Raw genomic sequence first — 25,157 nt, forward strand, 5'->3', positions numbered from 1 at the left:
CAGGGCAATCTTCGGCACCTAATGGCTAGAAATGCAAGAATGATGTAGAATGCTAACTGGCTGTCTCCTCTCCTTCACCAACACAGCTGCTCACACCCCTTTTTCCAATAAAGCCGAGAAAAGTGAGGGAGTTAGCCTCAATGAACAGGAGATAATAAAGATCGATTGAGTGTTCTTTACAAAGTATGAGGAGAAAGCAGAAGTTATCAGGAGATTCCTACATTCGTTTTATATTAAGTGCTTTCCTAAAGAGTTCTCTTACCAAATATTGCTTGCTTTCTAGTCATTTTGAAGCCTTTTTCTTTTACGAGAATTTTCTCTTACCATAAAAACTACATATTATTCATATTATTCATAAAAACTACAAGAAAGAAGTTATGTTTGGGGAAAAAAGACAAAAACTTTGATACGCCTGGAAGACTGGATACATAAAGAATGGAATGAGGTTGAGCAGGGCAGCAGAGGGTTCTGTATTTAAGTGGTTTAGATTTTTACTCCTTTGAACTTCGACCTGTGTTGTCCATATGGTAGCCACTAGCAAGAAATGCTTAATTAAATTTAATTAAATCAAACACAAAAATTGAGTTCCTGAGTATAGTAGCCACATTTCAAGTGCTCAGTGGCTACAGATGGCTAGTGGCTACTACACTGGCACGGCGGGTAGCACATTTCTATCATAATAGAAAGTTCCACTGGACAGTGCTACCCTAGACATTGAGGAAACAAAAATGTTTTGGGCTGAGGAGAATGATGAAATTATTTTTCCACAAATCTCTAGGAAGAAGAGACTGGAAAGCAGCAAGCTAATTAGGACATGAATCAGGATATATATCATCCATAGGTTGTGGTTACAGAAATGAAGATGGTGAGTGTGTGTGTTGGAGGCAGGGGCAGAGCTATAATCACTGAGTGAGGTGGAGGCTGAGGGAGAGGTGGACTCCTCCTTATTCAGGAAAATGAGGGATATTGATTTTATTCTCTTAAGTTTGAGGTTGAGCGGGGCATTCTAGGAAGATTTACAAAAGACGGCTGGATGCATAGGTCTGAAGGAGTCATTCTCAAGTAGCTTAAGGGGAAATGCATAAATTGTTATGTGACTCTCTCATTACTTCCTTAAAGTGTGTGCCTAGAAGAGAAAGTGCTTTTTCAGAGTGTGAGTTATATGTGGAGACTTTCCAAATTTCTCCTCCCTGCGGCCCCACCATGCACATTCCCTAGTGGCCCTCACATTGTAGCGATGAAGAGATGTTACTGAAAGGTATGTTCAGTACTCTACTGGTGTTCTGGCTGGCCTGGTGTTTTAAAATTCATTACTTGGGAGACAGATTTCAGAGTAATAGCCTTGTCTTTGTGAAAACTGGGACAACCCTCTGCTGGATTCCAATGGCTTTGTAAATACTATAAGGTAAGTACCCCTTTCAATCTTTATCAGTCCAGGTTCAAGGCAGAAAAACAGAAATCACTTAAAGAATTCTAAACAGGTAGCATTTACTATGGAGAAATGTTGACACAGGTGTTTAAGGCCAGAAGAGCAAAAGGGGCACCGTAAGATTAAATCAGAAATCCCTAACTGCAGGAAGTGGCTCCCAGTCCTAGAGCTGACGGAAGAGAGGGTGAGGGGGGTATCATCAGAGCTCCAGGGCACTCACTGCTGGGGTGCCACCCGAAGGTGGGAAAAGGGAAGACAGGACCACAAAGGAGGGGCTGCTGCAACTGGCTCTGGGATTTTGTGAAGGATTCACACCTTCCTCGCCAGGATGCCGGAAGCAGAGGGTAAAAGAAATGAAGAACTACAGTTTTCTCATGTTCCACCTTCTGATTTCCTGCCTGTGCCTCCACTTGGCAGAACGGTACTGGAAGCCACCTGACAAGGAAGGCTGGGAAATGCAGACTGCTTCCCCCAGCCCAACCATCATCACAGAGCAGAGTTTAGGTGAATATGGGGCTCAAAGACTGCAGGCAAACAACCTGCACTGCACTCTCTTAAGAAGAAAAAATTTCCCTCCTTTACGTCGTCAACTCCATAAAGAAAATCTCACTTATTTGGTCTTTGATCTTTTCTGAACTTGACTCTAGACTCTGTCACAGTGACTGCCATATAAAATGCTCAATAAATATCACTAAATATTTGAGCAAATGCCTAGTCCCATCACTGATAAATACTTCAAATCAGAACTCATTTTACATGACCGCCAGGTAACATAAACAGATTTTTAAAGAAACGCTTTAAGTCATCGGTACAAATTAGTATTATCTTTTAGTAAAGAAAGGCCCCTTGAAGTTAACGTACTTTTTAAAATAGTGTTGCCATTATTCAAGAGATTTTTATAATTCCTCTTTTGAAATCATCTGTTAGAGCTAGTTCTTGAAAAATATGTGATAATTAGTAGGATCTATACCTGGCCATTTTGGCCTAGTCTGACTTACCAGGTTTTGACCTGGAAGATTTAATACTATTTTTAAAAATGAAATCCACTCTGGAATAAAGACTTGTTACTATTGTTGGCAAGTACTTGCCACAATTTCCAATTAAACTTGAGGCAACATAATGTTTTAGTCTACTTCTGACACTTTGAATTTGAAATAAGATGACAAATGTGGTGGACAGTAATGGGAACAAGTTAAGACTGGTCTTTGCCCCTTGCTTTCCCAAGGAGAGAGAATCACGCCCACTCCAACCAGACCCAGGTGATTTCAACAGGCTGTTTCCATATCCCAGGGTTATTTTCAGCTGAGACAAACGAACAAGCACAAAAAGGGGTCCCCACAGCCTCTGACCTCTAGGACATGAACCAAGACCCCTGTGTTATTACTCGCCCGCTTCCCTGAAGGCAAGAACCCGTAGAATGCATCGCAGTGAAACAGGAAAAGCCCCAAGGGCCAGTGAGGTGTGGGGAGGAGCGCGGGCAGATGCTGCGGTCGTTCCCCCGCTGAAGGGCAAAGTACTCGGGCAAATCTCAATAATAATAAACGACACCATGGCGCCTGTGCCGCTCGGTCCTTCCACTGCTCACTACTCCGTGAGGCGGGCACCCTTCCCACTCCCAGTGTACCAAGGAGACAACTGTGGCTCGCGGAGGTGATTAACCAGCCACCGCCACCCCGGAGTTCAAAGCTCTATCAGTTTGTGCATTCAGAAAAAAAAAAACTGGTTATCTGGTAATTTTTGAAAACTTGAGGCCTGGCAACTGGGGAAATTAATGTGAAGGGGAATCAACAAAACGGTCCACACCTTGGAAACAGTGCTGACACACCAAGGAGCCTGACGTCGCAGGAGAAGACAGGCGACCAGTGCGTCGACCGCCCCGCCCAGGCCGGCTGCTGCGCGGCGGCCCCAGGAGGCGGGGCGCTGAGAGACCCCGCCCACGCCGCGGCGTCCCTCATTGGGCCCCTGCCTGTGGCGTCAAATTTCGGCGTCCAGAGGGAGGCGGGACTTCCGGGTTGGCGAGCCAATTCTGGACGCGCCGGAAATGCCTACTGAGGAAAAGATCAAAGTTACCCGCCGCCTCAAGATCCAGCCTGATCTCGTGTTCCGCAGACTCGGAAGCAAAATCCGGCTAATTGCCAAGTTTTCAGGGTAGCGGAAAGCGGGAGCTGCGACATGGACAGCCGCTTGCAGGAGATTCGGGAGCGGCAGAAGCTACGGAGACAGCTCCTTGCGCAGCAGGTCGGCGGCCCCGCGAGGGCTCGCGATTGCGCGTGCGCGGCCGCCCTCCCCCTCCCTCTGCTCCCTGCCCCCTGACTGCCCCTCATCCTCATCCCTGCGCCTGCCTGCCTTTCCTGTTCCCAACTCCCGCGCTGCCCCTGATGTTTTCCATTTGGCGTCGCGGTCGTGGTGGTGCTGAAGCGGACGCCACGACTGCTTTTCGACCTTTGCGGAATGCAAGCTAGTGGCCCAGTGGTGGGGACGGAGCGCTTTGGTCCTCGCGACTGCATTACCGCAGTTGACGCAAGGAAAAGTGTCTGGTTACCCCCTGAGTTTCTCTTGGCTATTTCAGTGGTCTTCTGTGGCTTGCCTTGCCTTGTAGTTAGCACCACATTCTTAAGATAGTGGCTTCATCGTAAAGTAGGTTTACAGAATTTTCTCTGGGATCATATCTAAAGACTGCATTGACAGTAACCTGAGTGTAAATTTTATATTCCCTATCTTACCTATTGCAGTCCACTGTGCAATGTACAGTAACCCCGTCGTCATCCATAGCAAATATTTGAATCATATTCTGTGTATTACAACAAATCCTTGATATAAGTAGTGTTGATAATGAAACAGAGGCTCTAGAGGTTAAGTAATTTTGGCTCTGAATCAGTCAGTGCTAGGACAGAAATTGAACCCAGGTTTGTTTCTCTGGAGCTTTCTTCACTGCTTCTTGTGTATGAGTGTGTAAGTTAACACTCGATTAGTAGAGCACACATGCAGAAATTGCAGGTGGTACAAATGGACATGCTCATAGGCTTTAATGAAGCATCTTATTGTTATTTTTTCAGTGCTAAATCTTGGTTTTAGTAAATGGAGGTCTGAAACCTTCCCTGTTATGACCTAATGAAAACTTATGACATAGTGTTAAAAATGTGGGAATTTGGAATCAGAGCTGTTCCTGTCCCTGTGGCATTATGGTCTTGGACAAATCAGGTATCTTTTCTAATCCTTTTTCTCAACTTCTTTTGCCTTGTTATTTTCAAGTAGCCGCTTCTTACCACCAAGTTCTTGCTCTTTAGTTTGAATTCAAATTCTGTTTGATTCAAAGAACATGATAGGACAATTATTTGTTGAGTGTCTTACTATGTGCCAGGCACTAGTAGGCATTGCAGTTCAGCCGTGACTACCAGGTAGCCCCTACTCTCAAAGAGCGTCCATAGTACATAAAATCTGAAAACGGCTGCCATTCACTAAATGCCTTCTGTGCCAGATTTTACTAAGCTTTTTACGCACATTATCCTTGATCATACATGTCAGGTGCTATCTGTGTCTTTCAGATAACGAAAATAAAGCTCAAAGAATTAAGATTTTGTGCTCAATTCCACAATTCAGGCTGCAGTTTAGGCCTTTCCAGTACATCTGAGTTTCACCAGGTCTTCCAGTTGGATAGGAACCGGTCCACCTGAGTCACGACGTCCAACGTCATCAGTGACAGGCTCGCAGTTTGCCACTGATTTCACCCTCTTTCACTACTTTGTATGAACACGACAGACAGAACATGATGTGTGTAATATATACTTTATGTTTTTCAAAAAATTGTCTTTCCGATTTTTGTCTGTCCTTTATGGCACAGCTCAGCTTGGGCTTAGTGATGAAACCTCTGCTGACCTCCATGGCTTAGGCTCCTCCTCTGAGCTTCCATTGTCCTTACTTATACATACGGTTTGAGTGTAAAGTCACTGAATTCCTGTTGGGTTAATCCTGTACCCTAACTTTATTTCTTGTCCAAAGCTTTGAATAAACATTTGTTGATTGGTAAATAGAGTGGAGCACAGCACTGTGTATATCATTAGCTTGATTTGCTTTTGCCTGCTAGATGAGGCACTGGATGTAGTGTGGAGGCCCAGACCACAGTGATGGCAGTTGATACTGCCACCAGCAGTTTACACCTGCTCGTTATTTAACCTGTAGCTTTGTTTCAAAAAAAATCACATGTGCTGTCAAACAATACCATATTGTCATAATTATGCAAGTAATATATTTAGTGACACCATTAATGAAAACTCTGTTATTTACTTAATTTGGTCATTCCACAATTAAAAAAAAAGGTCGGAGCATGAGAAGACAATTTCATATGTAAGCAGAATTTTGATTTAAAGTATTTCTCTTGTAATGCATTGTTTTTTAACTTAGGGCCTAGTAGGAAATCTCATTGGTTCATTCACATATTTATTGAGCACGTACAATAAGTCACATTATACTAGCTGCTGAACGTACTGATGTCAGTAGAGTTTCCCTTTGGATTTTACATTTCAGTGAGGGAGGAGTAAATGAAAGTAAACCGATAAAATAATTGGAGTATACAAATAAAATAATTGGAAATTGTGATAGAGACTACGAAACAGTTAAATAGGGAGTAAACAACTAAATTGTGAACTCATAAGGTTATATTAAGTTCCATGATCTGAATGGGGAAAAGAAAAAGAATCGTGGATGGGGGCTACTTATTCTATGTACAGTGTTCATGGAAGAACCCTCTTTGAGGAAATAACTTGAGAAAAGAGGGATCAGTCGTGAGGCGGTTAGAAAGCATTCCAGCTTCCTTCCATGGACAGTAGGTGTGTCTCTGGCTACAGAGAATAGGGGTCTGAAATGTCTCATGGAAGAGTTAAAATTTCAGGAACAGTAGATGTTTTGGAAGAGATTTATATCATTGGAAGAACCTTAGGGGAGTCATGACATGGGTAGGCCAGAAGATCAAGATGAAGATCAAGGCCGGCGACTGGCAGCTCCGATGTGTCAGTGTGCCTTCTCCCTTTCCCGAGCTAAGTGTTTAATGCAGATTTCCTCATGCTCTTCTTGTGTGTCACAGCATTCGGTGGTTCCTCGTGGCCTTGAAATTGCATTCCGCCCTTCTGAGCCTGGCTTTTAAAGCGCTCCATGAACTGATGCGACTCTGCTCAGCCTTGTCGCAACCAGTAATTTGTTTACATTTGTTGTATTGCAAAATCTCCCCAACTGCCAACCAGAATTTGCATTACTGTTTTAAAGAATGAGTAAAGTTCAGTACTGTGCCTATAATTACATAAAGACTTGGCTTGAATAAAACTTAATAGCTTTTTAGTAGAGCATGAGATAAGGTATAACGTGTGAGTGGATGGATGCCACGTGTTTAACATATTGCCAACTCCACTATAAACACTATGTCAGCTGCTTTTTTTGGCTATTACAACTATTACTAAATCTTGTTTTATTATTTACTTTAAAAGATTGACAAAGTTAAGTGTCTTAATTTCAAACGTAACTAAATAATTAAATGCGTTTTAGCCGTCAAAATTCATTCTTAGTGACCGTGGTTTTGCTCCAAAGTATTTCCAGTTTGTCCTACAAGCTAATCGGTCCATTTGTCTGCTGCGGTAGTTACAGCTTTTATGTTTGGTTTTTCTTAATAGTTGGTATATCAGATGTGGCTCTAAATGGCCAGAGAGGCTAATGCCTTATGATCTAACTTTTGACTTGCTGCTTCTCAGCTGGGAGCCGAAAATGCCGACAGCATTGGTGCTGTGTTGAACAGCAAAGATGAGCAGAGAGAGATTGCCGAAACAAGAGAAACTTGCAGGTCAGTCGGGCAGTTTTTAGTGGCATGTTAATATTGTGATGGGATCCTTGTTTTAATAAACAGTCTCAGTTGTGAAGTGTGTTGTTACGGAAGGCATCGAAATGAAGATTTCAGAAACACTGGTTTTTATCGTTCATGAATTATGAGATACTTCTAATAAAGGAAGTTTGCAAAGTAGTTAGGAAATGGAATGTTGGACTAAGAATTAGCTTATATACCATAAATGAATAATTATATTTTAAAAATTCTATAAAAGAAAATAGACTTTACCCTAAAAGTGTAATTTGCTAGTTCACAAAGCATTTCAGAATTTTTCAGTATTCTAGTTATCGATTTGAGCATTGGTTTTGCTTAAGAAATTAAACTGATATGGAATATAGTAGTTTCTTTTTGCCGTACATCCCTTATAACGATTTATTTTCTCATGTGGTTGCTTTCCTATAAAAATCAAGTACAGAATTATCAGGTTGTGTGACTTTTTAGTTGATTTATAAATTGGATGGATAGATACTGTTTAATCAGGAAAATTTGCCTTGTATTGTTTTTATTATCTATTGTTTAATGTTATTAATAGGTGCATTTATACGTCTTGTGTATATTTGCATGTGATGCTTCAGTTTTAATTTGCAGGGCTTCCTATGACACCTCTGCTCCAAATGCAAAACGTAAATGTCAGGACGAAGGAGAGACAGATGAAGACAAAATGGAAGAATACAAGGCAAGTGGAGAATGGGGCTGCTCTGTGGCCAAGAAAAATAAATTCTTACAGTAATAGATTCTTATGCAGGAAAACAGAGTTGACAGAAAGCTGAATGTTAAAGTGTCTAAAATTGTCACGTGTATAATTTAATATACGTAGGTATAATAGAGCATATGTGTAATCAATTAATAAGATCTTAAATCAGCATCCTTATTTTAACGTAAGACTTGCGTGGATCAAATTAGGTGATGTACCTAAAGCACTTAGCATAATGCCTGGTAAGCACTAGGCAGTAATATTCTTAAATCGAAGTAAGGAGGTAAGTGTATCAGAAACTTTGGGTAACTGGATTAGATTTCGAATGGCTATCTTTTGTGTCATGTTATTCACTGGTAACAATATAGGGCAGTACAGCTAAAATATTTTGAAAACTCGTGAGCTTGACAACAGTTTTTAGAACCATTTCTAAAAGAAGCCCAAGAAAAAACCCAACCTCTAAACTTATATTTGCAATATTTAGTTGAAAGTATTATGAAAAATGTATCTCCATTTTTTTAAGGTGTTATGCAACTCTATTTAACGGGGAAGCAGAGCATAGTTTCAGTAAATCTCTAGGAAGTTCTGTGATACTAGAAATAAAATCGGTTCCTTGGTGGTCATATCTTTTGACTCAAGCTAAATTCTAATATAGTATTATATTTGAGATTAAATAATTCTAGACAGTTTCGTCAAAACAAAACATTGTTATAGACATTTATTGTTGATGAAAATGAAAATAAAATTTGTTTTATTGTAAAAATAATAAGCTAGTTAGATCTAATGATGAGAAGGCAAAGTCTTTAATGATAATTTGAAGAATTTATTATCCACTAGAGAAATAAAATATTTATGTTGAGCCTTAATCAGGATATCATAATATGTAAACTGTTCCTCCTGTTCATAAAATGTCTGCTTAATCTTTTTCCAAGGATGAGCTAGAGCTGCAACAGGAGGAAGAGAATTTGCCATATGAAGAAGAGATTTATAAAGATTCTAGTACTTTTCTTAAGGTAAATAGTTTTCAAATCTTATAACTTCACATTTCAGCTCTGTACCAGAAAAGATTTTAAAGACCTATTTGTTTTCCAGATTTTTTTTTAGTCATTAAGGAATCATTGTTATAAAATAAAGATTTAAAATTATTTATGAAATGGTCTTCTGCTCCTTGGCTCTTGAGGATGAGCTAGTGCTGTGTTAATGTCTGTAGCTCCTAAAGAGTAATACTATCAGTTGAGGTGTTTTCAAATATTATTAACTTTTTAATCTATCAGTCAACTTATATTTTGTGTGCCTCATAAAAAACAACAGTATTAGTGTATCAGAGTGCATGCTATTAATTTTTAAATTTTGATTTTTCTTTAGGGAACGCAGAGTTTAAATCCCCATAATGATTACTGCCAACATTTTGTAGACACGGGACACAGACCTCAGAATTTCATCAGGGATGTAGGTGTGTCCGATTTGTTGGGAATATGCTGTCGCTAACTGCCGATCACGTGCATGTAATGTATACATCTTGTGGGTGGATCATTTCTAACTTAATTATTTTTCCTGATTTGGCTTCCCCTCTCTGTTCCCAGTGCCGCCTCTTCCATCGGGGGTCATCGATGTCGTAGCATTTGCCAATACCTCACTTCTTTTTATTGCCAAGTAACCGTGGTGTGTATGTAGCACACTTTGTTGATCCGTTCATTCGCGTCGTCTCCACTTTCTGGCTGTTATAAACAACACCGTTTGCAAATTCATGTAAAGTTTTTTGTGTAGGCGTTTGTTTTCATTTCTCATGGAATTGCTGAGTCATTATAATGTTGTGTCTAACTTTTTGAGGAACTGCCCAACAGTTTTTCAAAGCACCGATACCATTTTTATATTCCTGCCAGGACTGTATGAGGATTCGTTTCTTCACATCCTGGACTCTTGTTATTGTCTGTCTTTTTGCTTGTGGCCATCATAGTGGATATGAAATGGTATCTCATTGTAGTTTCGATTTACATTTCCATAGTGACTAATGATATTGAGCATCTTTTCAAGTGCTTATTGGCCATTAAATAACTTTTCTGGAGAAATGTCCAAACCCTTTGGACATTATTTTTTAATGAATTTTTTTTTTTTTTTTATTGCACTGTAAGAGTTCTTTATATATTCCGAATACGAGTTTCTTATCAGACTAAGATTAGCCGATGTTTCCTTCTCTTCTGTGGGTTGTCTTTGCACTTCTTGGTGGTATCATTGGCAGCACAAAATCAAAGACCTCCTCATCCCTACAGTTATTTAAACAGGCATTGTGCTGTTTTACTTGAAATCTCTCCTGAGATTCAGAGATCTAAAATATTTTTGAGGACATGGGAACAATGAGTCTTCTATTTTTTAAGTAACCTTTGTGGAACTCATAGATGATTTTCAAGGTCCTAAGCCTGAAAACGTGTATGAAGATTCGTTTTAAAAAACAGAGATCTTTACAAATCTATACGTATCGAGGTACTAGATATTATTAGAGAAAGCAGCTTGTCTTTAATAAGTAGATGATTAGGGGGAGGAAGGCGAGACCATATCTTCTGTGAGGGACTTACTGTCTTCCTCTTGGGTTTGTTCTGGGATCGTGTTCATAAGGCATAGCCAACTTAAGATTATCAGCAATATTTCTCTCATCTCTATTATTGTCTCTTTCTTTACCTAATTATAAAAAATAAAAGAACACTTATTTTCTCTGTATTCCTTAGAATTTTTTTTTAATCTAAAAGGGGAAAATAGCGTATTAGAAAGGCAATTGTTTTCTCCCTTTCCTGAGATCAGAATGCTTAAATTTGGTGTTATGAGCGGACTGTTTAACTGAATAAATATGAAAAATTAAATGGTTTGGTGACTGTAACTGGGCTTTAGGACACCTGGGTTTTTCACCTGCACATGACGTTAGATATAAAATGCGTGTATGGAATGTTTACAACACTCAAATATCGCTTTCTTAAAAGGATGTGAGAGTAAATGATGCGTGTGTATTGTTTTGTTTTCCGGAGAAGGCTCATAACCTTTGAATTCTCTAATATTAACTTCAGTTGTATTGAAATTTAGAATTTGCCGTTTTTCTCAGGCTTGGCTGACAGATTTGAAGAGTATCCGAAGCTGAGGGAGCTCATCAGGCTGAAGGATGAGCTGATAGCAAAATCCAACACTCCTCCTATGTAAGCATTTTAAATTACTTCTGTTCTCAATGCAGGCTTAAAATATATTTTTTTCCTGCAGCCTTTCTGTTTAAAAATAATCCAACACCTATATAAGGTCGGCACAACTTATACATTTCTTCTGTATAGTAAACATTCGTTTGACACTCCAGTGATGAGTATACAATAGGTTTTCATTTAATTTGTTTTCAGTCTTTCCAGTAATTTGCTAAAGCATCTTTAATTTTTTTCTTAGGAAATCATTCACGTTTATTGTATTCTTAAGTTTACTTAAAATGATTTTAAATGACTTTGCTCAAAAAGTAATTTATCGAAGAAAGTTTAGAAAACCTAGATGAAGGAAAAGAAGAAAATGAAAATTATAACTCAGTATGCAGGGCTGCTATTCTTAACATTTTTGGAATATGGCAATTCCTTTAACCTTTGCCAAACAGGATGATGTTTTCTTCAGAAATGTGTATAAAGTCTTTGAAATTGAAGAATCTATTTAGCTTACTTTCAACATTTTGTACATTTAACAGTTTGCTGAAATGTGTCTTCTTAGTGACTAGAAGAGCCACAATAAAAGTCTGAGTATGTCGGGGAAATACTAGCAGATGCTTAGTCATCCTATTTAAAACACTCTTACATTCAAAGTAGTTTATATTCAAAACACTTTTCACCTCTTTGGACATAACCTTTCAGCAAAGGCTGGTGGGAATTTACACTAGGGTGGCCAGAAAGACTATTAATATAAACAAAATTCAGAAACTTTATAAACTGTTCTTTAGAGAGAGGAATTTAAAATTTACAGAGAAATAGTTTTTCTAACCTAACTAAACAATTGAGGAAAAAAAGTCATGTGACATTCGTTAGAAAATTTAGGTGATAATGGAAAGAGATTCAGAGTCTTAGGTCTGAATGTGGACTTGTAATGAAAAAAACGAGAAGTTTATATTCTAGAGGTACGTGGGGAACTATGATTTTACTTTAGTGTAATTATGTCCACATCTGACAGAAGGACATTGGCAGATGCTCAGTCCGTTCTGATGATGTCCCTCCTTGAAGAGGCATTCAGTGATTAGCTGATGATTGCTTTGTAAATAATGTTCAGAAATATTTAAATTTCTTTCATTACCATCTGTAAGGGATTTGAAAATCTCCTAGTCACTTTTTATGCTTCACTCAAATAGGTATTTACAAGCAGATATAGAAGCCTTTGACATCAGAGAACTGACCCCCAAATTCGATGTGATTCTTCTGGAACCCCCGCTAGAGGAATATTACAGAGAGACTGGCATCACTGCCAACGAGAAGTGCTGGACATGGGATGATGTACGATGAGACTTTCTCCGTTGTGATGGGTTATTTATGTTTCAAATGAGTATACGTTTGTTTGATCAGAAAGTAAGATGATAAATATCAGCCCTACATTTTTAGGATCATAAATCTCGATTTGCAATATATATTGTAGCTGAAGGCCAAAGGTGCATAAACAAATATCATGGTATCTTTTTGAGGCGAAAGTTGCACGTGTGGTAAATGAATAGTCTTAGAAGATGCACAGTTGCAGTCAGGGTCTTTGGGGGTGCAGCTAGAAAAGTCTAAAAACAGAATGATTGATAGCTCATCTTGCATTTGGTTAGTTTTAGTAAACTTCAGAGTATAAACATATATATGTAAGGCACAGTTTTTTAGTCTTTAAGAAACACTGTAATGGATAAAAAAGGATACAATTTCAGTATAATGTAACTGATAGTTACATTTTTCTAAATAAAATTAAGCAAAGATAACAAATATTAATTAAGTACCACCCTGTGCCAGGCAGCGTGCTGTATATTGGAGACCTGGCGTGCTGGAGCACACCGTAAATGGGGCGAACACCGACCCACTCAGATAACTTGTGTTGTTGTTCTGTTGGTTCAGTGACAGAGGCCTCTCTAAGGTGATCTGAGAAAAACCACCTACGCCGAAGAAGGTGGGGCACGCGGACAAAGAGGAGGCGACACATGAGCAGTATAAATAGCAAAGTTAGAATTGGCCAGATGAAGAAAGGGGAGGGACAGGGATTTCAAGTGGAAGAAGTAGACACGTCTCGTACACACACGCACATTCCTGCACAGATCTGTACGTTCGCAGCTACAGATCAGTGAGGACGCACACCGGAGAAGAACGCTGAGCAAACCGTTCTCGAGATGGCGTTCTAAACACTGAGTGTTGGCATTTTAAACAGGCGCTTATATTCCTACAAGTCTTTAACCGTACGTCTTGGGAATACTGTATACTGTACACTCAGTTATTCACATTTCTATGAAAATAAATGAGCTTTCAAGACTTAAAAAGTCAGAAGTATTCATAAAAATGAATAGGTTTTACATATTGTGATTTATTTCCATTATTACTGTCAAGTAATGTGTTTTTTTATCTAGATAACTTTGAGATATTATGTTTATAACTTAAATGGATCTGTTTTTCAGGTAAAAGTTATTTTCTTAACAAATGAAACTGATAAATTTTTGCTTTAGCCGTGGCCTCTGAAACTTCTTAACTTTCACAGAGAGCTGAAAGAAAAAACCTACCATATAAAATGGTTGCTTCTACAGGCATTTTAATGTGATACAGTAGTCCCAAATTTAGAGATTTAATTATTGAAGAACTCTTTTTTTTTTAATGTGACATTCCACACATGCATAGCAAACAAAAGTATAGATTATAACTTTTTGGTATTTCAAAATAGACATAATAAAATGTGTATATTGATTTATCTAGGACTGTTCTTCTGTAGATACTGGAAACCAAGTTCTCCCCAAACATTTATTGTTATATTTCATTTTAATTTAGCCCTTAACTTTGGGGTAATTTAACCTGTTTTCATTTATTTTTCTGTACATGGTCAAGGATTGTTCTCAAACTACTTATTATAAAAAGCTACATCTATATGTGTATGTATGCACATATGTTTGTGTTGTCAACGTAGAATAAGGAAATGTAGAACAAGAACTTTTAAGGATAAAATTCATTTTCCTTTGTTTACTAATGAAAATGAGTACAGTTAAAGAATGCATCCTTAAGAAAATGAAATCTTACCATTTGCAGCAACATGAGTGGACATAGAGGGTATTATGCTACGTGAAATGTCAGACAGAAAGACAAATACCATATAATTTCACTTATATGTGGAATCTAAGGAACAAAATAAATGAACAAACAAAATGCAAACAGACTTATAGATACAAGGAACAGGTGATTGCCAGATGAGAGGGGGGTGGGGGACTGGGTGACACTGAAGGGATTAAGAAGTACAAATCTGTAGTCACAGAGGAGTCCCCAGGATGTAAAGTACAGCATAGGGAGTATAGTCAGTGATATCGTAATGATTGTCATGTCAGGTGGGTACTGGATCTATTGGGGTGATCATAAGTTATATAAATGTCGAACAACTATGCAGTGCACCCGAAACTAATATAAAATAGTGTCAACTATAATTGAAAAAATAAAAAAATACATCTACTGAAAGTTGTGATAAATCTCAATGGTTCTTCTTTTGGATTTAGGACGAGTGAGAAAGAAAATACTTTATGCCATATTGTTTTGGTTTCTTATAGATTATGAAGTTGGAAATTGATGAGATTGCAGCCCCTCGATCATTTATTTTTCTCTGGTGTGGTTCCGGGGAAGGATTGGACCTTGGAAGAGTGGTAAGACAGTCTTTTTTAAAGTGGATTTTAAATTCCTAAGAAAAAAGTACAATACATTGGCACAAGAAATTTGAAGATTAATGTTTTGTTTTTTGATTCTTGAGTAGTAAGGACTTAAATCTTTTTAAAAAAGTATTCAAAAGAATGTACGAAAGGCAAGACCCCTTAGTTAACTAGTACTAGGGATGAATAAATCAAAATATGATTTATAGTGGAGGAAGAGAACAGTTTAGAGATTTGAAACTAAATTACAGCTCAGAGGAAAGCTGCAGACATTTACTGCTCAGTATGAGGAGTTTAAAGGTATTCTGAATCGTATTAGCGCCAGAATTCCAAATGGAAGCCAAATCAAGTTGGAAAAATAACAGCATCTGGAACATAGTTTGAATGAATGAGGCTAAAAAATAAGTTACAGTACCTCAATTGATGTTAAGTGCCTTACATTTAATTGTGTTTCAGAACTTTTTTGATTGGCATGTTTTAGATTTAAAGATGGAAACAAAGCAACACGCTTTTTAATCCAGGAACAGCGGGAGCACTGTGGCTGGTGTTGGGAGTCTCCGTTGGCCTGGTTCTGCTGTCCAACAGGGAAATGCTGGGTGAAGAGATCTTACTCGTGTGGGCTTCCGTTCCCTCACTTGCCATTGGATGATATTTTGCATTTTTTAGACACATTGTTATACAGAAAGCGACCTCATTTAATCCTGGTAATTTTAGGAGTCCATTTGACAGGTGAAAGATTTAAGTAGGGTTCTATTGGGATACGTTCGTGCCCAAATCCTGAAATTGTACAATTACCTTGTCTTCTTTGTATAATTAGCAAGTTTGAAACTGTTGGACGACATTCCTTCCGTCGTTTCCTGACTCCAGGATAAGCCGACTGTGCTAACTATACCAGTCGAGTATCTGTTTTTTTGCGGGCACTTCCCCAAGGTGCTGCGGGCAAACTACAAAAATAGAAGCATACTGTATGGTTTCATAGGCATGTTAGTATTTACCTTTTTTTAGCTTTAAAGTCTAGCTCTAGGCTTTCCTCCTACCCTCAAAATTAGGTTGAAAACGATTAGGAGATTTTATCTTATTTGTTTATGCAGCACTTTATCATGTTGGTGAAAGCAGATTTGGGGCAAAAATAATTATTAAAATAATGCAGCGTGAGAAATCCTCATGAGCTTTTGGTATTGATTAGGGCATGTAGGACTTGGGCCCTTGTGGTGTTTGAGGAGCATCCAGTGCAAAACAAACCTATGGCAACAGGAAGAGAGACTGATCTTGATTTTTGAGATTTTATAATAAAAATCCAGGTTTCATTTTGAGGTGGATCACCCCTTTCACAGTGACAGCATTCCTGAAGAGTGCATGTTTCATGCTGCACTGTGTCATATGTCCTGACTCTAGTACCGGCGATCCTGCACTGCACGATTTACCCATCTCCCCCCACTTTGTACTTGGGTCAACTAGGAATGAGGACTAGGTCTTACTCATGTTTTTTTACCGGCAGCTAGACAGCACCTCCGTGTGGTGGCCCTCGAAATGCCACTCCGAGTGATGTGGTCGCTGGTGTTTGTCATAGATAACACGTAACAGAGCCTAGGACGCTTAAGGTTCAGATCTGATTTCTAGAGTGTATAAGATGAAAATAAAGCTCTACCCAGTAAAGAGATACATGTAACAATTTTAGGTCTTTGAATGTTTTGTAGTTTAGTATTATATAAAAAACATTATAAGACTCATTTGAAAGGAAGTTATCAATTAGACCATTTTCAACAGTTTTTAGCTTTCTTGGTAGATAGAAAATTGAGGTTGTGGGAATCACTTATATTTTGAATTATTTTTTGATTAAAGAGGAGCCGAATGTCAATGACAGAGCCCATTTTTTATTGATGACATGGAAAGTGGCTTTAGAGAATCGGAGTATGACGTAATCTTTCTTGCGTTGTGATATTTAATTATATAGATTGTTCATACCTAAAAGGTATGTATGTATCTGTATGGTGGCTGTGTATTTAGAGACTGATATTTCTTTTTTCTATTTCTGCACTAAACACAAATCACTGTGACACCTGGAATTTAGTGTCTCAGACCTCAAAGTTTTTAAATTCTGGTCAATTATTTTATTTATTACTTCTTCTAGCTAAGGATTCCTTTTTATAATTCTTTCCTATCTAGTGTTTACGCAAGTGGGGTTACAGAAGATGTGAAGATATTTGTTGGATTAAAACCAATAAGAACAATCCTGGGAAGACTAAGACTTTAGACCCAAAGGCTGTCTTCCAGAGAACAAAGGTATGGCCTGTACTGCTGTTACCATTTTCATTATTTTCTCTCAAGCTTTTCCAAATAACTATATAGTATTTATTTAATTTGGGTGGAAAGGTTCTTTTCTTAGACTTGTACGAATGGCATTGGGCGCTGTAGTAATACAAGGTAATTTTTTTAATTGAAGTATAGTTGACTTAAGTATTACATTAGTTTCGGGTATACAGTCTGGTGATTTGATATTTATACACGTCACAAAGCGATCACAATAAGTCACCGTACGAAGCCATTGCGGTATTACGGACTATATCCTGTGCTGTTCATGACGTCCTGTGGCTGGCTGACAGCTGAAGCTCTCCCTCTTAATCCTGTCACCTGTTTTGCCCATCCTCCTCCACCCCTCGCAATCACCAGCTTTTTCTCTGTATCTGTGAGTCTGTTTCTGTTCCATTTGTTCATCTGTTTTGTTTTTTAGATTCTCCATATAAGTGAAATCATATGTTCGTCGTTCTGTCTAATTTCACTTAGCATAATAACCTCCAGGTTCATCCATGTTGTCACAAATGGCAAGATTTCATTGTTTTTTATGGCAGAATAATATTCCACACACGCATTTTTGTCCATTCATCTATCGATAGTGTCTGTCTACAGGTTAGACACTAGGTTGTTCCAGATCTTGCCTATTGTAAATAATGCTGTGGTGAACATAGGGGTGGATGAGTCCTTTCAAATTAGAGTTTGAAAATATTTTATTCACTGTTAGACCAACCTCCACCATGCCATAGAAGGTCACATATCGTCCTGTGAGTCCTGAGCTGCCGCGCGTCTAAGTCGGGTTTGGCTCTTGGTAGCTCCGGCCCACAGATTTGTCCCTTCCTCCGGGTGGCCAGACTCGTAGCTGCGCCCCTCCTGCCTCTTCTTTTTCCTACACGAGGACCCCGAGAGCCCACACAGGAGTCCCCGAGAACCCTGCCTGCCCTGCCAGTACCCGGCCTGAGCAAGCTGTCCTCTAGCCAGTCACCCCAGGGAGAAGGTCTTTCTTGTTGAATCTTTCTTGGGCTGGAAAATTCTTCGGAAGGAGCCCAAGCCATCCTTACCACTACTGATCCATGGAGCCATGAGAGATTACATTTTACTGACTGCACACGCCTGCCATCCAGATTAGGGGTTGGAAAGAAATGGTGTGATTGTCACATTATTTGCGTTCGGTATGCTTAAGGTCCCCTCGTGTGAAAAGGCGTACACCTTGTGGATAGTTTGATCTTGGATCGTGCGAGGTCCGGCACGATGTCATTTTAAGGTTCCAAGGTCAAGTGCCATGTTTCCATAACTTGAAAACAAGTTCTGTCAGGCGTTGCAGAGGCAAAGACTCCTTGGTCACCCACTCAGTTCTGAAACGCCATGGCCAAGTTCAGTGCCCTCAGGTCTAGCTTCCCTGGCACCTTCCCCCATCCAGAAATCCAAGTTTTCCTGTTGTGTTGCCCAAAAACTAAGAGAATCGAGGATTGTTGTGGAGTTGGGGACATCAGAAGTGCTGACCGTTAGGAAGCACGACTCTGGCATGAGGCTGACCGGTCCGCTCTCCCGGTCCCCAGGAACACTGCCTCATGGGGATCAAAGGGACCGTGAAGCGCAGCACCGACGGCGACTTCATCCACGCCAACGTGGACATCGACTTGATCATCACGGAAGAGCCCGAAATCGGCAACATCGAGAAGCCGGTGGAGATCTTCCACATCATTGAGCACTTCTGTCTGGGGCGAAGACGCCTCCATCTCTTCGGAAGGGACAGCACCATTCGACCAGGTAGGACCGCGGGGGACGAGAGAACCACACGGCTCCTTGGGGTGCAGGGGCCAGGAGCGCGCCCAGCGCTGTGTGAACTCGCTCTTCGAGGGTTTGGCCCTCCTCCCGTGCACGTGGAGGCCCAGCCGGCTCCTGTCACTCTTGTCTCTGCGCTCCTCCACAGCCCTCCTCTCACCCCCCACGGACCTCCCCCCGTCCCCCGACGGACCTCCCCAACTCCCTGGCGGACCTCCCCAGCTCCCTGGCCGGACCTCCCCCGTCCCCGACGGACCTCTCCCAACTCCTGGCCAGGACCTCCCCAGCCCCCCCACCGGACCTCCCGCCCAGCCCCCGACAGACCTCCCCCAGCCCCCCAACGTTCCCCCTCAGCCCCCCTGCAGACGCCCCAGCCGCGCGCAGCCTGCCGGCGTCCAGCTGCACCCTCCCGCCGCTCTTCCCCCGATCTGTCGTCTTCGTCTCCATGGCCAGTACCTTCGTCTGAGCGATAGGGTTGTTTGGCCGTAGGTTCGTGTTCACTCTCCATCGTGCAGTTTCACGGAAGGCAAAGATCGTCTTGCTTCTCCCCAGCATCCAGATCATTCAGGAACTATTGTGTTGAACGAAGAAATGCATGAATGAATGATTGCATAGTCCTGCAGAAAGCGCCAGACGTGTGGGCTTTATTAGAAACTCTCGATTGCTCCTACAGTTATTTACATGCTTAACCCCCAGCCACTTATAACTTCCCCCAAGCAGACTTTCCTTCCTAGTTTTATTAGCTAAGACTGAAATAATTTTTGCAAGAATGGGCAAGAGTAAACAATACACAGTAGTTTGCAAGCAAAAAATGAAATTTGTACCCTCTAAGACTTTGTTCAGCTGGTACAGATACAGAAAGGGTATAATGTATAATCAAATGCAGGTAAAGTGGCCACAGCTAAGTGGATGGAGAACTCCACTGGATATAATACTTAAGAATATAAATGGGCATTAAACAAAATCTCCACCTTCGTAACTGCTCGTGCTGACGCCTGTAACTGCACTTAATGATCTCTCTCAGCCACTTCTCATGTTTAAAAAAACACTTAGAGCAGGGGTCCCCAACGCCCGGGCCAGGGCCTGTTAGGACCCGGGCCACACAGCAGGCCAGCGAGCGAAGCTTCGTCTGCATTCGCAGCCGCTCCCCAGCTCTGGCATCACCGCCTCAGCTCCGCCTCAGCTCATCAGGCATCGGGAGCACCGGTCCCTGGTGCCAAACAGGTCGGGGACCGTTGCTTTAAATAATGCTATAAGGCATTAAAATGATCGTAATTATTTTAAATGTAGGAAAATATTTGATGTAATATTGACAAAAATACAACATGATGACTACAATTATGTAAAAATTTGTATGCAGAGCACTGGACGGTATTATGTAGAGTGAAAAGGATTCTTGGAGGTAGTGAGACAATCTTTTTGCCTCTTCGCAATTTTTTTTCTCATCGTTACCCTGACTTTTCAATTATCAAAAGGTTACCATCTATTTGATATTTCCTTTTACTCTCCAAATAGCTTTGCTTTTTCTTTCAAGTTTTCTTCTCCCGTAAAACAGTTGCCAACGGAGACTTCCCAGATTCAGGAGCCATGTTGGGTAGGACAGGTTAATGATGGAAGAGAAAAATCTGTTCCTCGTTCCCTCAAGCACCAGGGCCATCATCTCGATACTCAGTGCATGTGGACATTACACTTTCTGAGAAACACAGCCCCTTAATCAGTGTGAAAGCGGTCAGAGAACAAGGAGCACACCCCAGGCAGCACTGAGGTGAAGCGGACAGTAAGATGTTAACTATTTGATACTAATGATTTTTTCAAAACAATGCGCAAAGTGTTACACAAAATCAGCTACAAGTTTTGGAACGTGGAGTAAAACATTTAGCATTTTAGAGCATTTCGTGATCTAATATTCTAAAAAATAACCTTGAGGATGCTGGGGCAGAAACATTGTGAACCTAGTTCTTCTAATCCTTAGCAGTCGATTGAGCTGCGCTAAGGGATCCTGTGTCTCTTGTGGCACGCCATAGATGTATTTCCACTGTCCCCCTCCAGGTGTCAGTTATGAGTCGCTGCACCCAGGGACGCCGATGTATATGTCTCTGTTGGGCATTCGCAGCTGTCGTCCCCACCATTCCAGATACAGTTTAGTCAGTCAGAAGTCGTCCTTATTATGAGCAGTGGAGCCGGCAGAAACGCCCTTCAACCTGGAGAAGCGCGCGCGCCATGGGGATTCGGAGCGGAGTCCTTTTCGTTTGATGAGATGTGTATTTGGGTGGGCGTTGAGAGCGGGATCTTCGGCAGGTTCCCAGGATGGATAAGAAACCAGGCACTGAGGTGGAGGTGGCCGAGGCAGGAGCCACTGTCGGGGTCGCTGTGTGGCCCAAATGATGCTGTCATGAAATGTGATTGGAAAGGTAGTTCAGACCTCATTCTGAGACCTTAGACTCCGTGCTGCGGACCTGGGCTTGGTGGAAGGCCCTAGAAGGTTGCACGGAGAAGTGACGCGTTGCAAGCTTTGCTTCAGGCTTTCCACTCTCAGGAGGAGAGGTTGGGAGAGCGTCACAGTGTGTCGTGTGTGCAGGGGACGCACCTGGCAGGCAGTGCCGTCGGGAGGGCGGGCGAGCAGGAGCGACGGCTGTGGCAGCCGTGGCCGAGCCTCTGGGACGGCAGCCGGTCTGGTGTGGCTGGGGACAGTGCCAGCCACTCGGCTCCGGGATTTTAATCAGGAGCCCACGGCGCCATTTCCACCGCAGGACGCGCGTGTGGAGTTAAATTTTCACTGAGCCCTGACTCAGTGTAGGGCTTTTTTCCTAAGTGTGAAACGTGGAGACGACGAGGAAGGTAAGTGACAGACGCTGTAACCCGGGGAGACGCAGGATGCGCGCGTGCGCGGTCGGGGTGGCCGGGCACGTGCGCGGTGGCCCCGGGCGGGCGGTAGGGAGCCGCAAGCACAGGGCCCTCTCTCCTCCCCCGTTTCAGGCTGGCTGACGGTCGGACCGACTCTGACAAACAGCAACTACAACGCAGAGACGTACGCGTCCTACTTCAGCGCCCCCAACTCCTACTTGACCGGGTGCACGGAGGAAATCGAGAGGCTTCGGCCCAAATCGCCGCCTCCCAAATCTAAATCGGACCGGGGTGGCGGCGCTCCCAGGGGCGGGGGACGAGGGGGGACGTCCACCGGCCGCGGGCGAGAGAGAAATCGGTCCAACTTCCGCGGAGAGAGAGGTGGCTTCCGTGGGGGCCGCGGGGGCGCGCACAGAGGTGGCTTTCCGCCCCGGTAACTTGTCACGCGGCTGACACCGCGCCCGTCTGCGTCTGGGGAGCCTGCAGAGCCGGTGGCAGCCGCTGAGCGCGCGTTTCCCCAGGCCGTGACCGCCTCCGCCAGCGTCCCTTGGGGTTGCCACACGCACTGTTTTCTCCAGGATAAATGTGTCGCCCCCCCTTTCTGTCATGTGCACGTGACCAAACGATGGAGCGACACAGATGCCTTCACCTCCCGCGGCGGAGTTCGTGCGGCAGATCCAGCTGCTCACCGGGCGTGGCTTCTCAGGAGCAGTTGCGGCGGGTGGCAGGACGCTCATCCGGAGGACCGCCCAGCGCCCGCAGGAGGTGGCCGTGCGCCCTGCGGCTGCCGTCACGGCCAGAGCAGAGCTGCTGGACAGAATGGAGTTGGGACAGGCGGAAAATTCCTGGTGGGGTTCTGACACTTTCTTGCTGAGACGATGGAGAATTCTCTTTTTAAAAATCTTAAACTCAGATATAGTTAGACTGCAGAAGAAGTTGAGAGACGTTGCCTAGAACCCGCTCCCAGACCAGAGTCTGCTCGGGAGGTGGCGCTCCGGGGGCGCAGGGACGTCCCAGAGCGAGCTCGGCAGGGACTTAATCATGCTCCCGAGAAGCGGATGCAGCAGCCACACGCTTCGGGGGAATCGTGCCCTTGGCGACGGAATGACATCTTTAAACTTGTGGAGGAAACGTGTGAAACCAGTTGCGGAAAGCCCTCGACTGACGACACCTCGGAAAGCAGCCTGCGGGTGCCTCTGACCCAAACCACGTGGCGCGTGGTCTCTAGGGACTCGTTTTGCAGATCAGTTCAGATTTTATGCTGTCATTTCTCTTTCTATGCTGGAACTCATGTTTTAAAAATGAATTCGATGAATGAAATACTATTATTCTTGATAAACATTTTTTTATATTGTGTCTGATTTTCTAATGAAACCTGAAACTTCTGACATTCGGGAGCCTGTTTTCTGGAAGTGCAGTTGCCGTGGTTACGGAAGGGAAAAGGGCACGTCAGCGGCCACTCTGTGCTTTTCACGGGCTCCTATTCTACCTAAGAGGGGGTCAAGTAATTCCCACTGAAGACTCAGTTTGAAGATAAGGACGGAATTATAGAGACTTAGAAGCTTCGTGAGTTTACCTTGCTCAGCCTGTCAGTACTCTTAGTACAGTGTTCGACTAACGCCTTTCTTGATGCGGGTATATCACAGTTGCTTAGAGGTTTTACTGAAATAATGGTGTATTTCAGCTTGAGGTCATTATAAGTCATCTAGAGATAGAACTGATTTGTCAGAGTTGACCTGGGAATGAAGGAGGAGATGCCGGCTGCCAGTTGCCTGCTGTGGGTCTTCAGACTTATCAGCTGGAAGGTGACCGTGTCCTGAACTCCGGCCTCTGCCTTCGCCCACGCCCTGGGCCCAGCTAAGGGAAGGCCATAGTGCTGGTGTTCACTTGGCCTTGCCACCTGGGAGATCTGTATCACGATGTCACCCACAGCTAGGAATGGCTTGATAGGGCATGAGGTAAAGGGAGACACAGCCCACCATGGTCGTCAGAGAGCCAGCGAGAGCAGGTGGCTAGAAAGCGATGCAAGGCCGAGAACCACCCTGTGACGATGTGACGTGGCATTGTCATGAAGGTGGAGGTGGCTCGCTCGTCGGCTGCCTTCCCTCTCAGTGAAGGCCGCGCTGTCCTTTCTACAGTAGGACCGCTGAGGGGGGCTCCGATGGGACTCACTGCTCTGACCTCAGGACTTCTGCTCACCTTTATATTTACATGTCTGCATTTTCACAAAATTATCTAGGAATCACCACAAGTAATTTTTAGTTGCTTCACTCAGGGGATAGACTAATAATTCCAAACCCTGCACTTTTTCATGTTAAAAGCTCCGAGGTCAGCATACGGCTCACACGCATAATTACAGTGCCAGGTTTTCTAGGCCAAGTACAGATGTTCACATCCAGTGGCGATGACGCTGTACCCGTGTCCTCCAGGGGGTGGGGAGGAGGCCCACAGCACTGCAGCTCGTGGCCTTCCTCACTGTGGAGCAGAGAGGGGCGGTGATGCTGTCCCCGGAATGGCTCCTGGGGGTGCTGCCCCCGAACCAGGTGAGACCTGCGGAGATGGCAGCCACAGTGTGGCACACCCCGCCACGAGACAGCAGCTCGCCCGCAGCTCAGAGCTGGGAGGAGGTCAGGCGTGGCCGCCGGAGTGTGTGTGCTGTGTCAGCGGCCGACTGTGCTGGCCCTCTGGGAAGTGGGGGAGCCCCCCGGGAGTTCTGAGCTCGTAACCGAGGAAACGCAAGCTGCTCATCCCTTGTCATCTGAAGCGAAGCCGGCGCTACGCGGTAGCTCGTGTTGAGCTGTGACGGAAGGGTGCCTGGGAGCGACTGTTGACTGCTGGGTGTCGTGGCTGTTAGCGGATCGACTCCTTTTCATGTCTGTCAAAATACTTCCTACCCATCCTAACTGCTGAAGTACTGCTTTCTGATCCGAGCAGCTTTGATACCCATAATGTTTTCATCCTGAACTCAAGAACCTACTATTTGGTCTTTACCGATTTGCTTCATATAATCTTCGTTAACTTGACAAAATGATGGCCCAGTCTTTGATCTGAAAGTTTCTTGTATTTTGGGGGAGCTATAAAAACATAAACCTTTGCTTACAAGAAAAGCTTTCCTTGGAACAACTGTGTAATCTTGGGGTCTGTATAGGACTTTCAGCATCATCCTGTCTTTGATGTTTGGTGACAGAGACTAAACTTCAGCTTGGGTCTCGGGGATATATAGTCAGTTTCGAAGCTGTAAATCTAGGACTTCCAGAAGGACCATTTATCCAGCAAATTGAGCCCACGGAACTCTGCTTCTGGAAAAGCCACATCGCTTCTGTTCCCACGGCCTCCATCCCTTACTCAGATATAAACATGGCTAGCCACAACACTCAGAAAA

The 25,157-nt window shown here is 42.9% G+C and overlaps 1 protein-coding gene across 2 annotated transcripts; it reads left to right on the forward strand.

The window, feature by feature from the left end:
* The first annotated feature begins 3,480 nt into the window (after positions 1 to 3,480).
* METTL14 (methyltransferase 14, N6-adenosine-methyltransferase non-catalytic subunit) lies at positions 3,481 to 25,157 on the forward strand. Of its 2 annotated transcripts, none has more exons than XM_039846908.1 (11): positions 3,481 to 3,667; positions 7,168 to 7,256; positions 7,887 to 7,974; positions 8,925 to 9,005; positions 9,358 to 9,445; positions 11,084 to 11,174; positions 12,347 to 12,488; positions 14,759 to 14,851; positions 17,021 to 17,137; positions 18,706 to 18,916; positions 21,908 to 25,157. In XM_039846908.1, exons 1-11 carry the CDS (start codon positions 3,602 to 3,604, stop codon positions 22,210 to 22,212), a joined length of 1,371 nt encoding a protein of 456 aa, XP_039702842.1. In that variant the 5' UTR covers positions 3,481 to 3,601; the 3' UTR covers positions 22,213 to 25,157. The 2 variants fall into 2 exon arrangements, with proteins under 2 accessions (XP_039702842.1, XP_039702843.1); XM_039846909.1 differs by lacking the exon at positions 21,908 to 25,157 and adding an exon at positions 21,682 to 21,873.

The sequence above is a fragment of the Pteropus medius genome, unplaced genomic scaffold (assembly GCF_902729225.1).
Source record: "Pteropus medius unplaced genomic scaffold, Ma_sr-lr_union100, whole genome shotgun sequence".
NCBI classification, from domain to species: Eukaryota; Metazoa; Chordata; class Mammalia; order Chiroptera; family Pteropodidae; genus Pteropus; species Pteropus medius.

Coding starts and splice junctions, on each gene's coding strand:
- METTL14 (XM_039846908.1), top strand. CDS start 3,602: ATGGACAGCCGCTTGCAGGAGATTCGGGAGCGGCAGAAGCTACGGAGA. Junction 9,006..9,357: donor ATTCTAGTACTTTTCTTAAG/GTAAATAGTTTT, acceptor ATTTTTCTTTAG/GGAACGCAGAGTTTAAATCC. Junction 14,852..17,020: donor GATTGGACCTTGGAAGAGTG/GTAAGACAGTCT, acceptor TTTCCTATCTAG/TGTTTACGCAAGTGGGGTTA.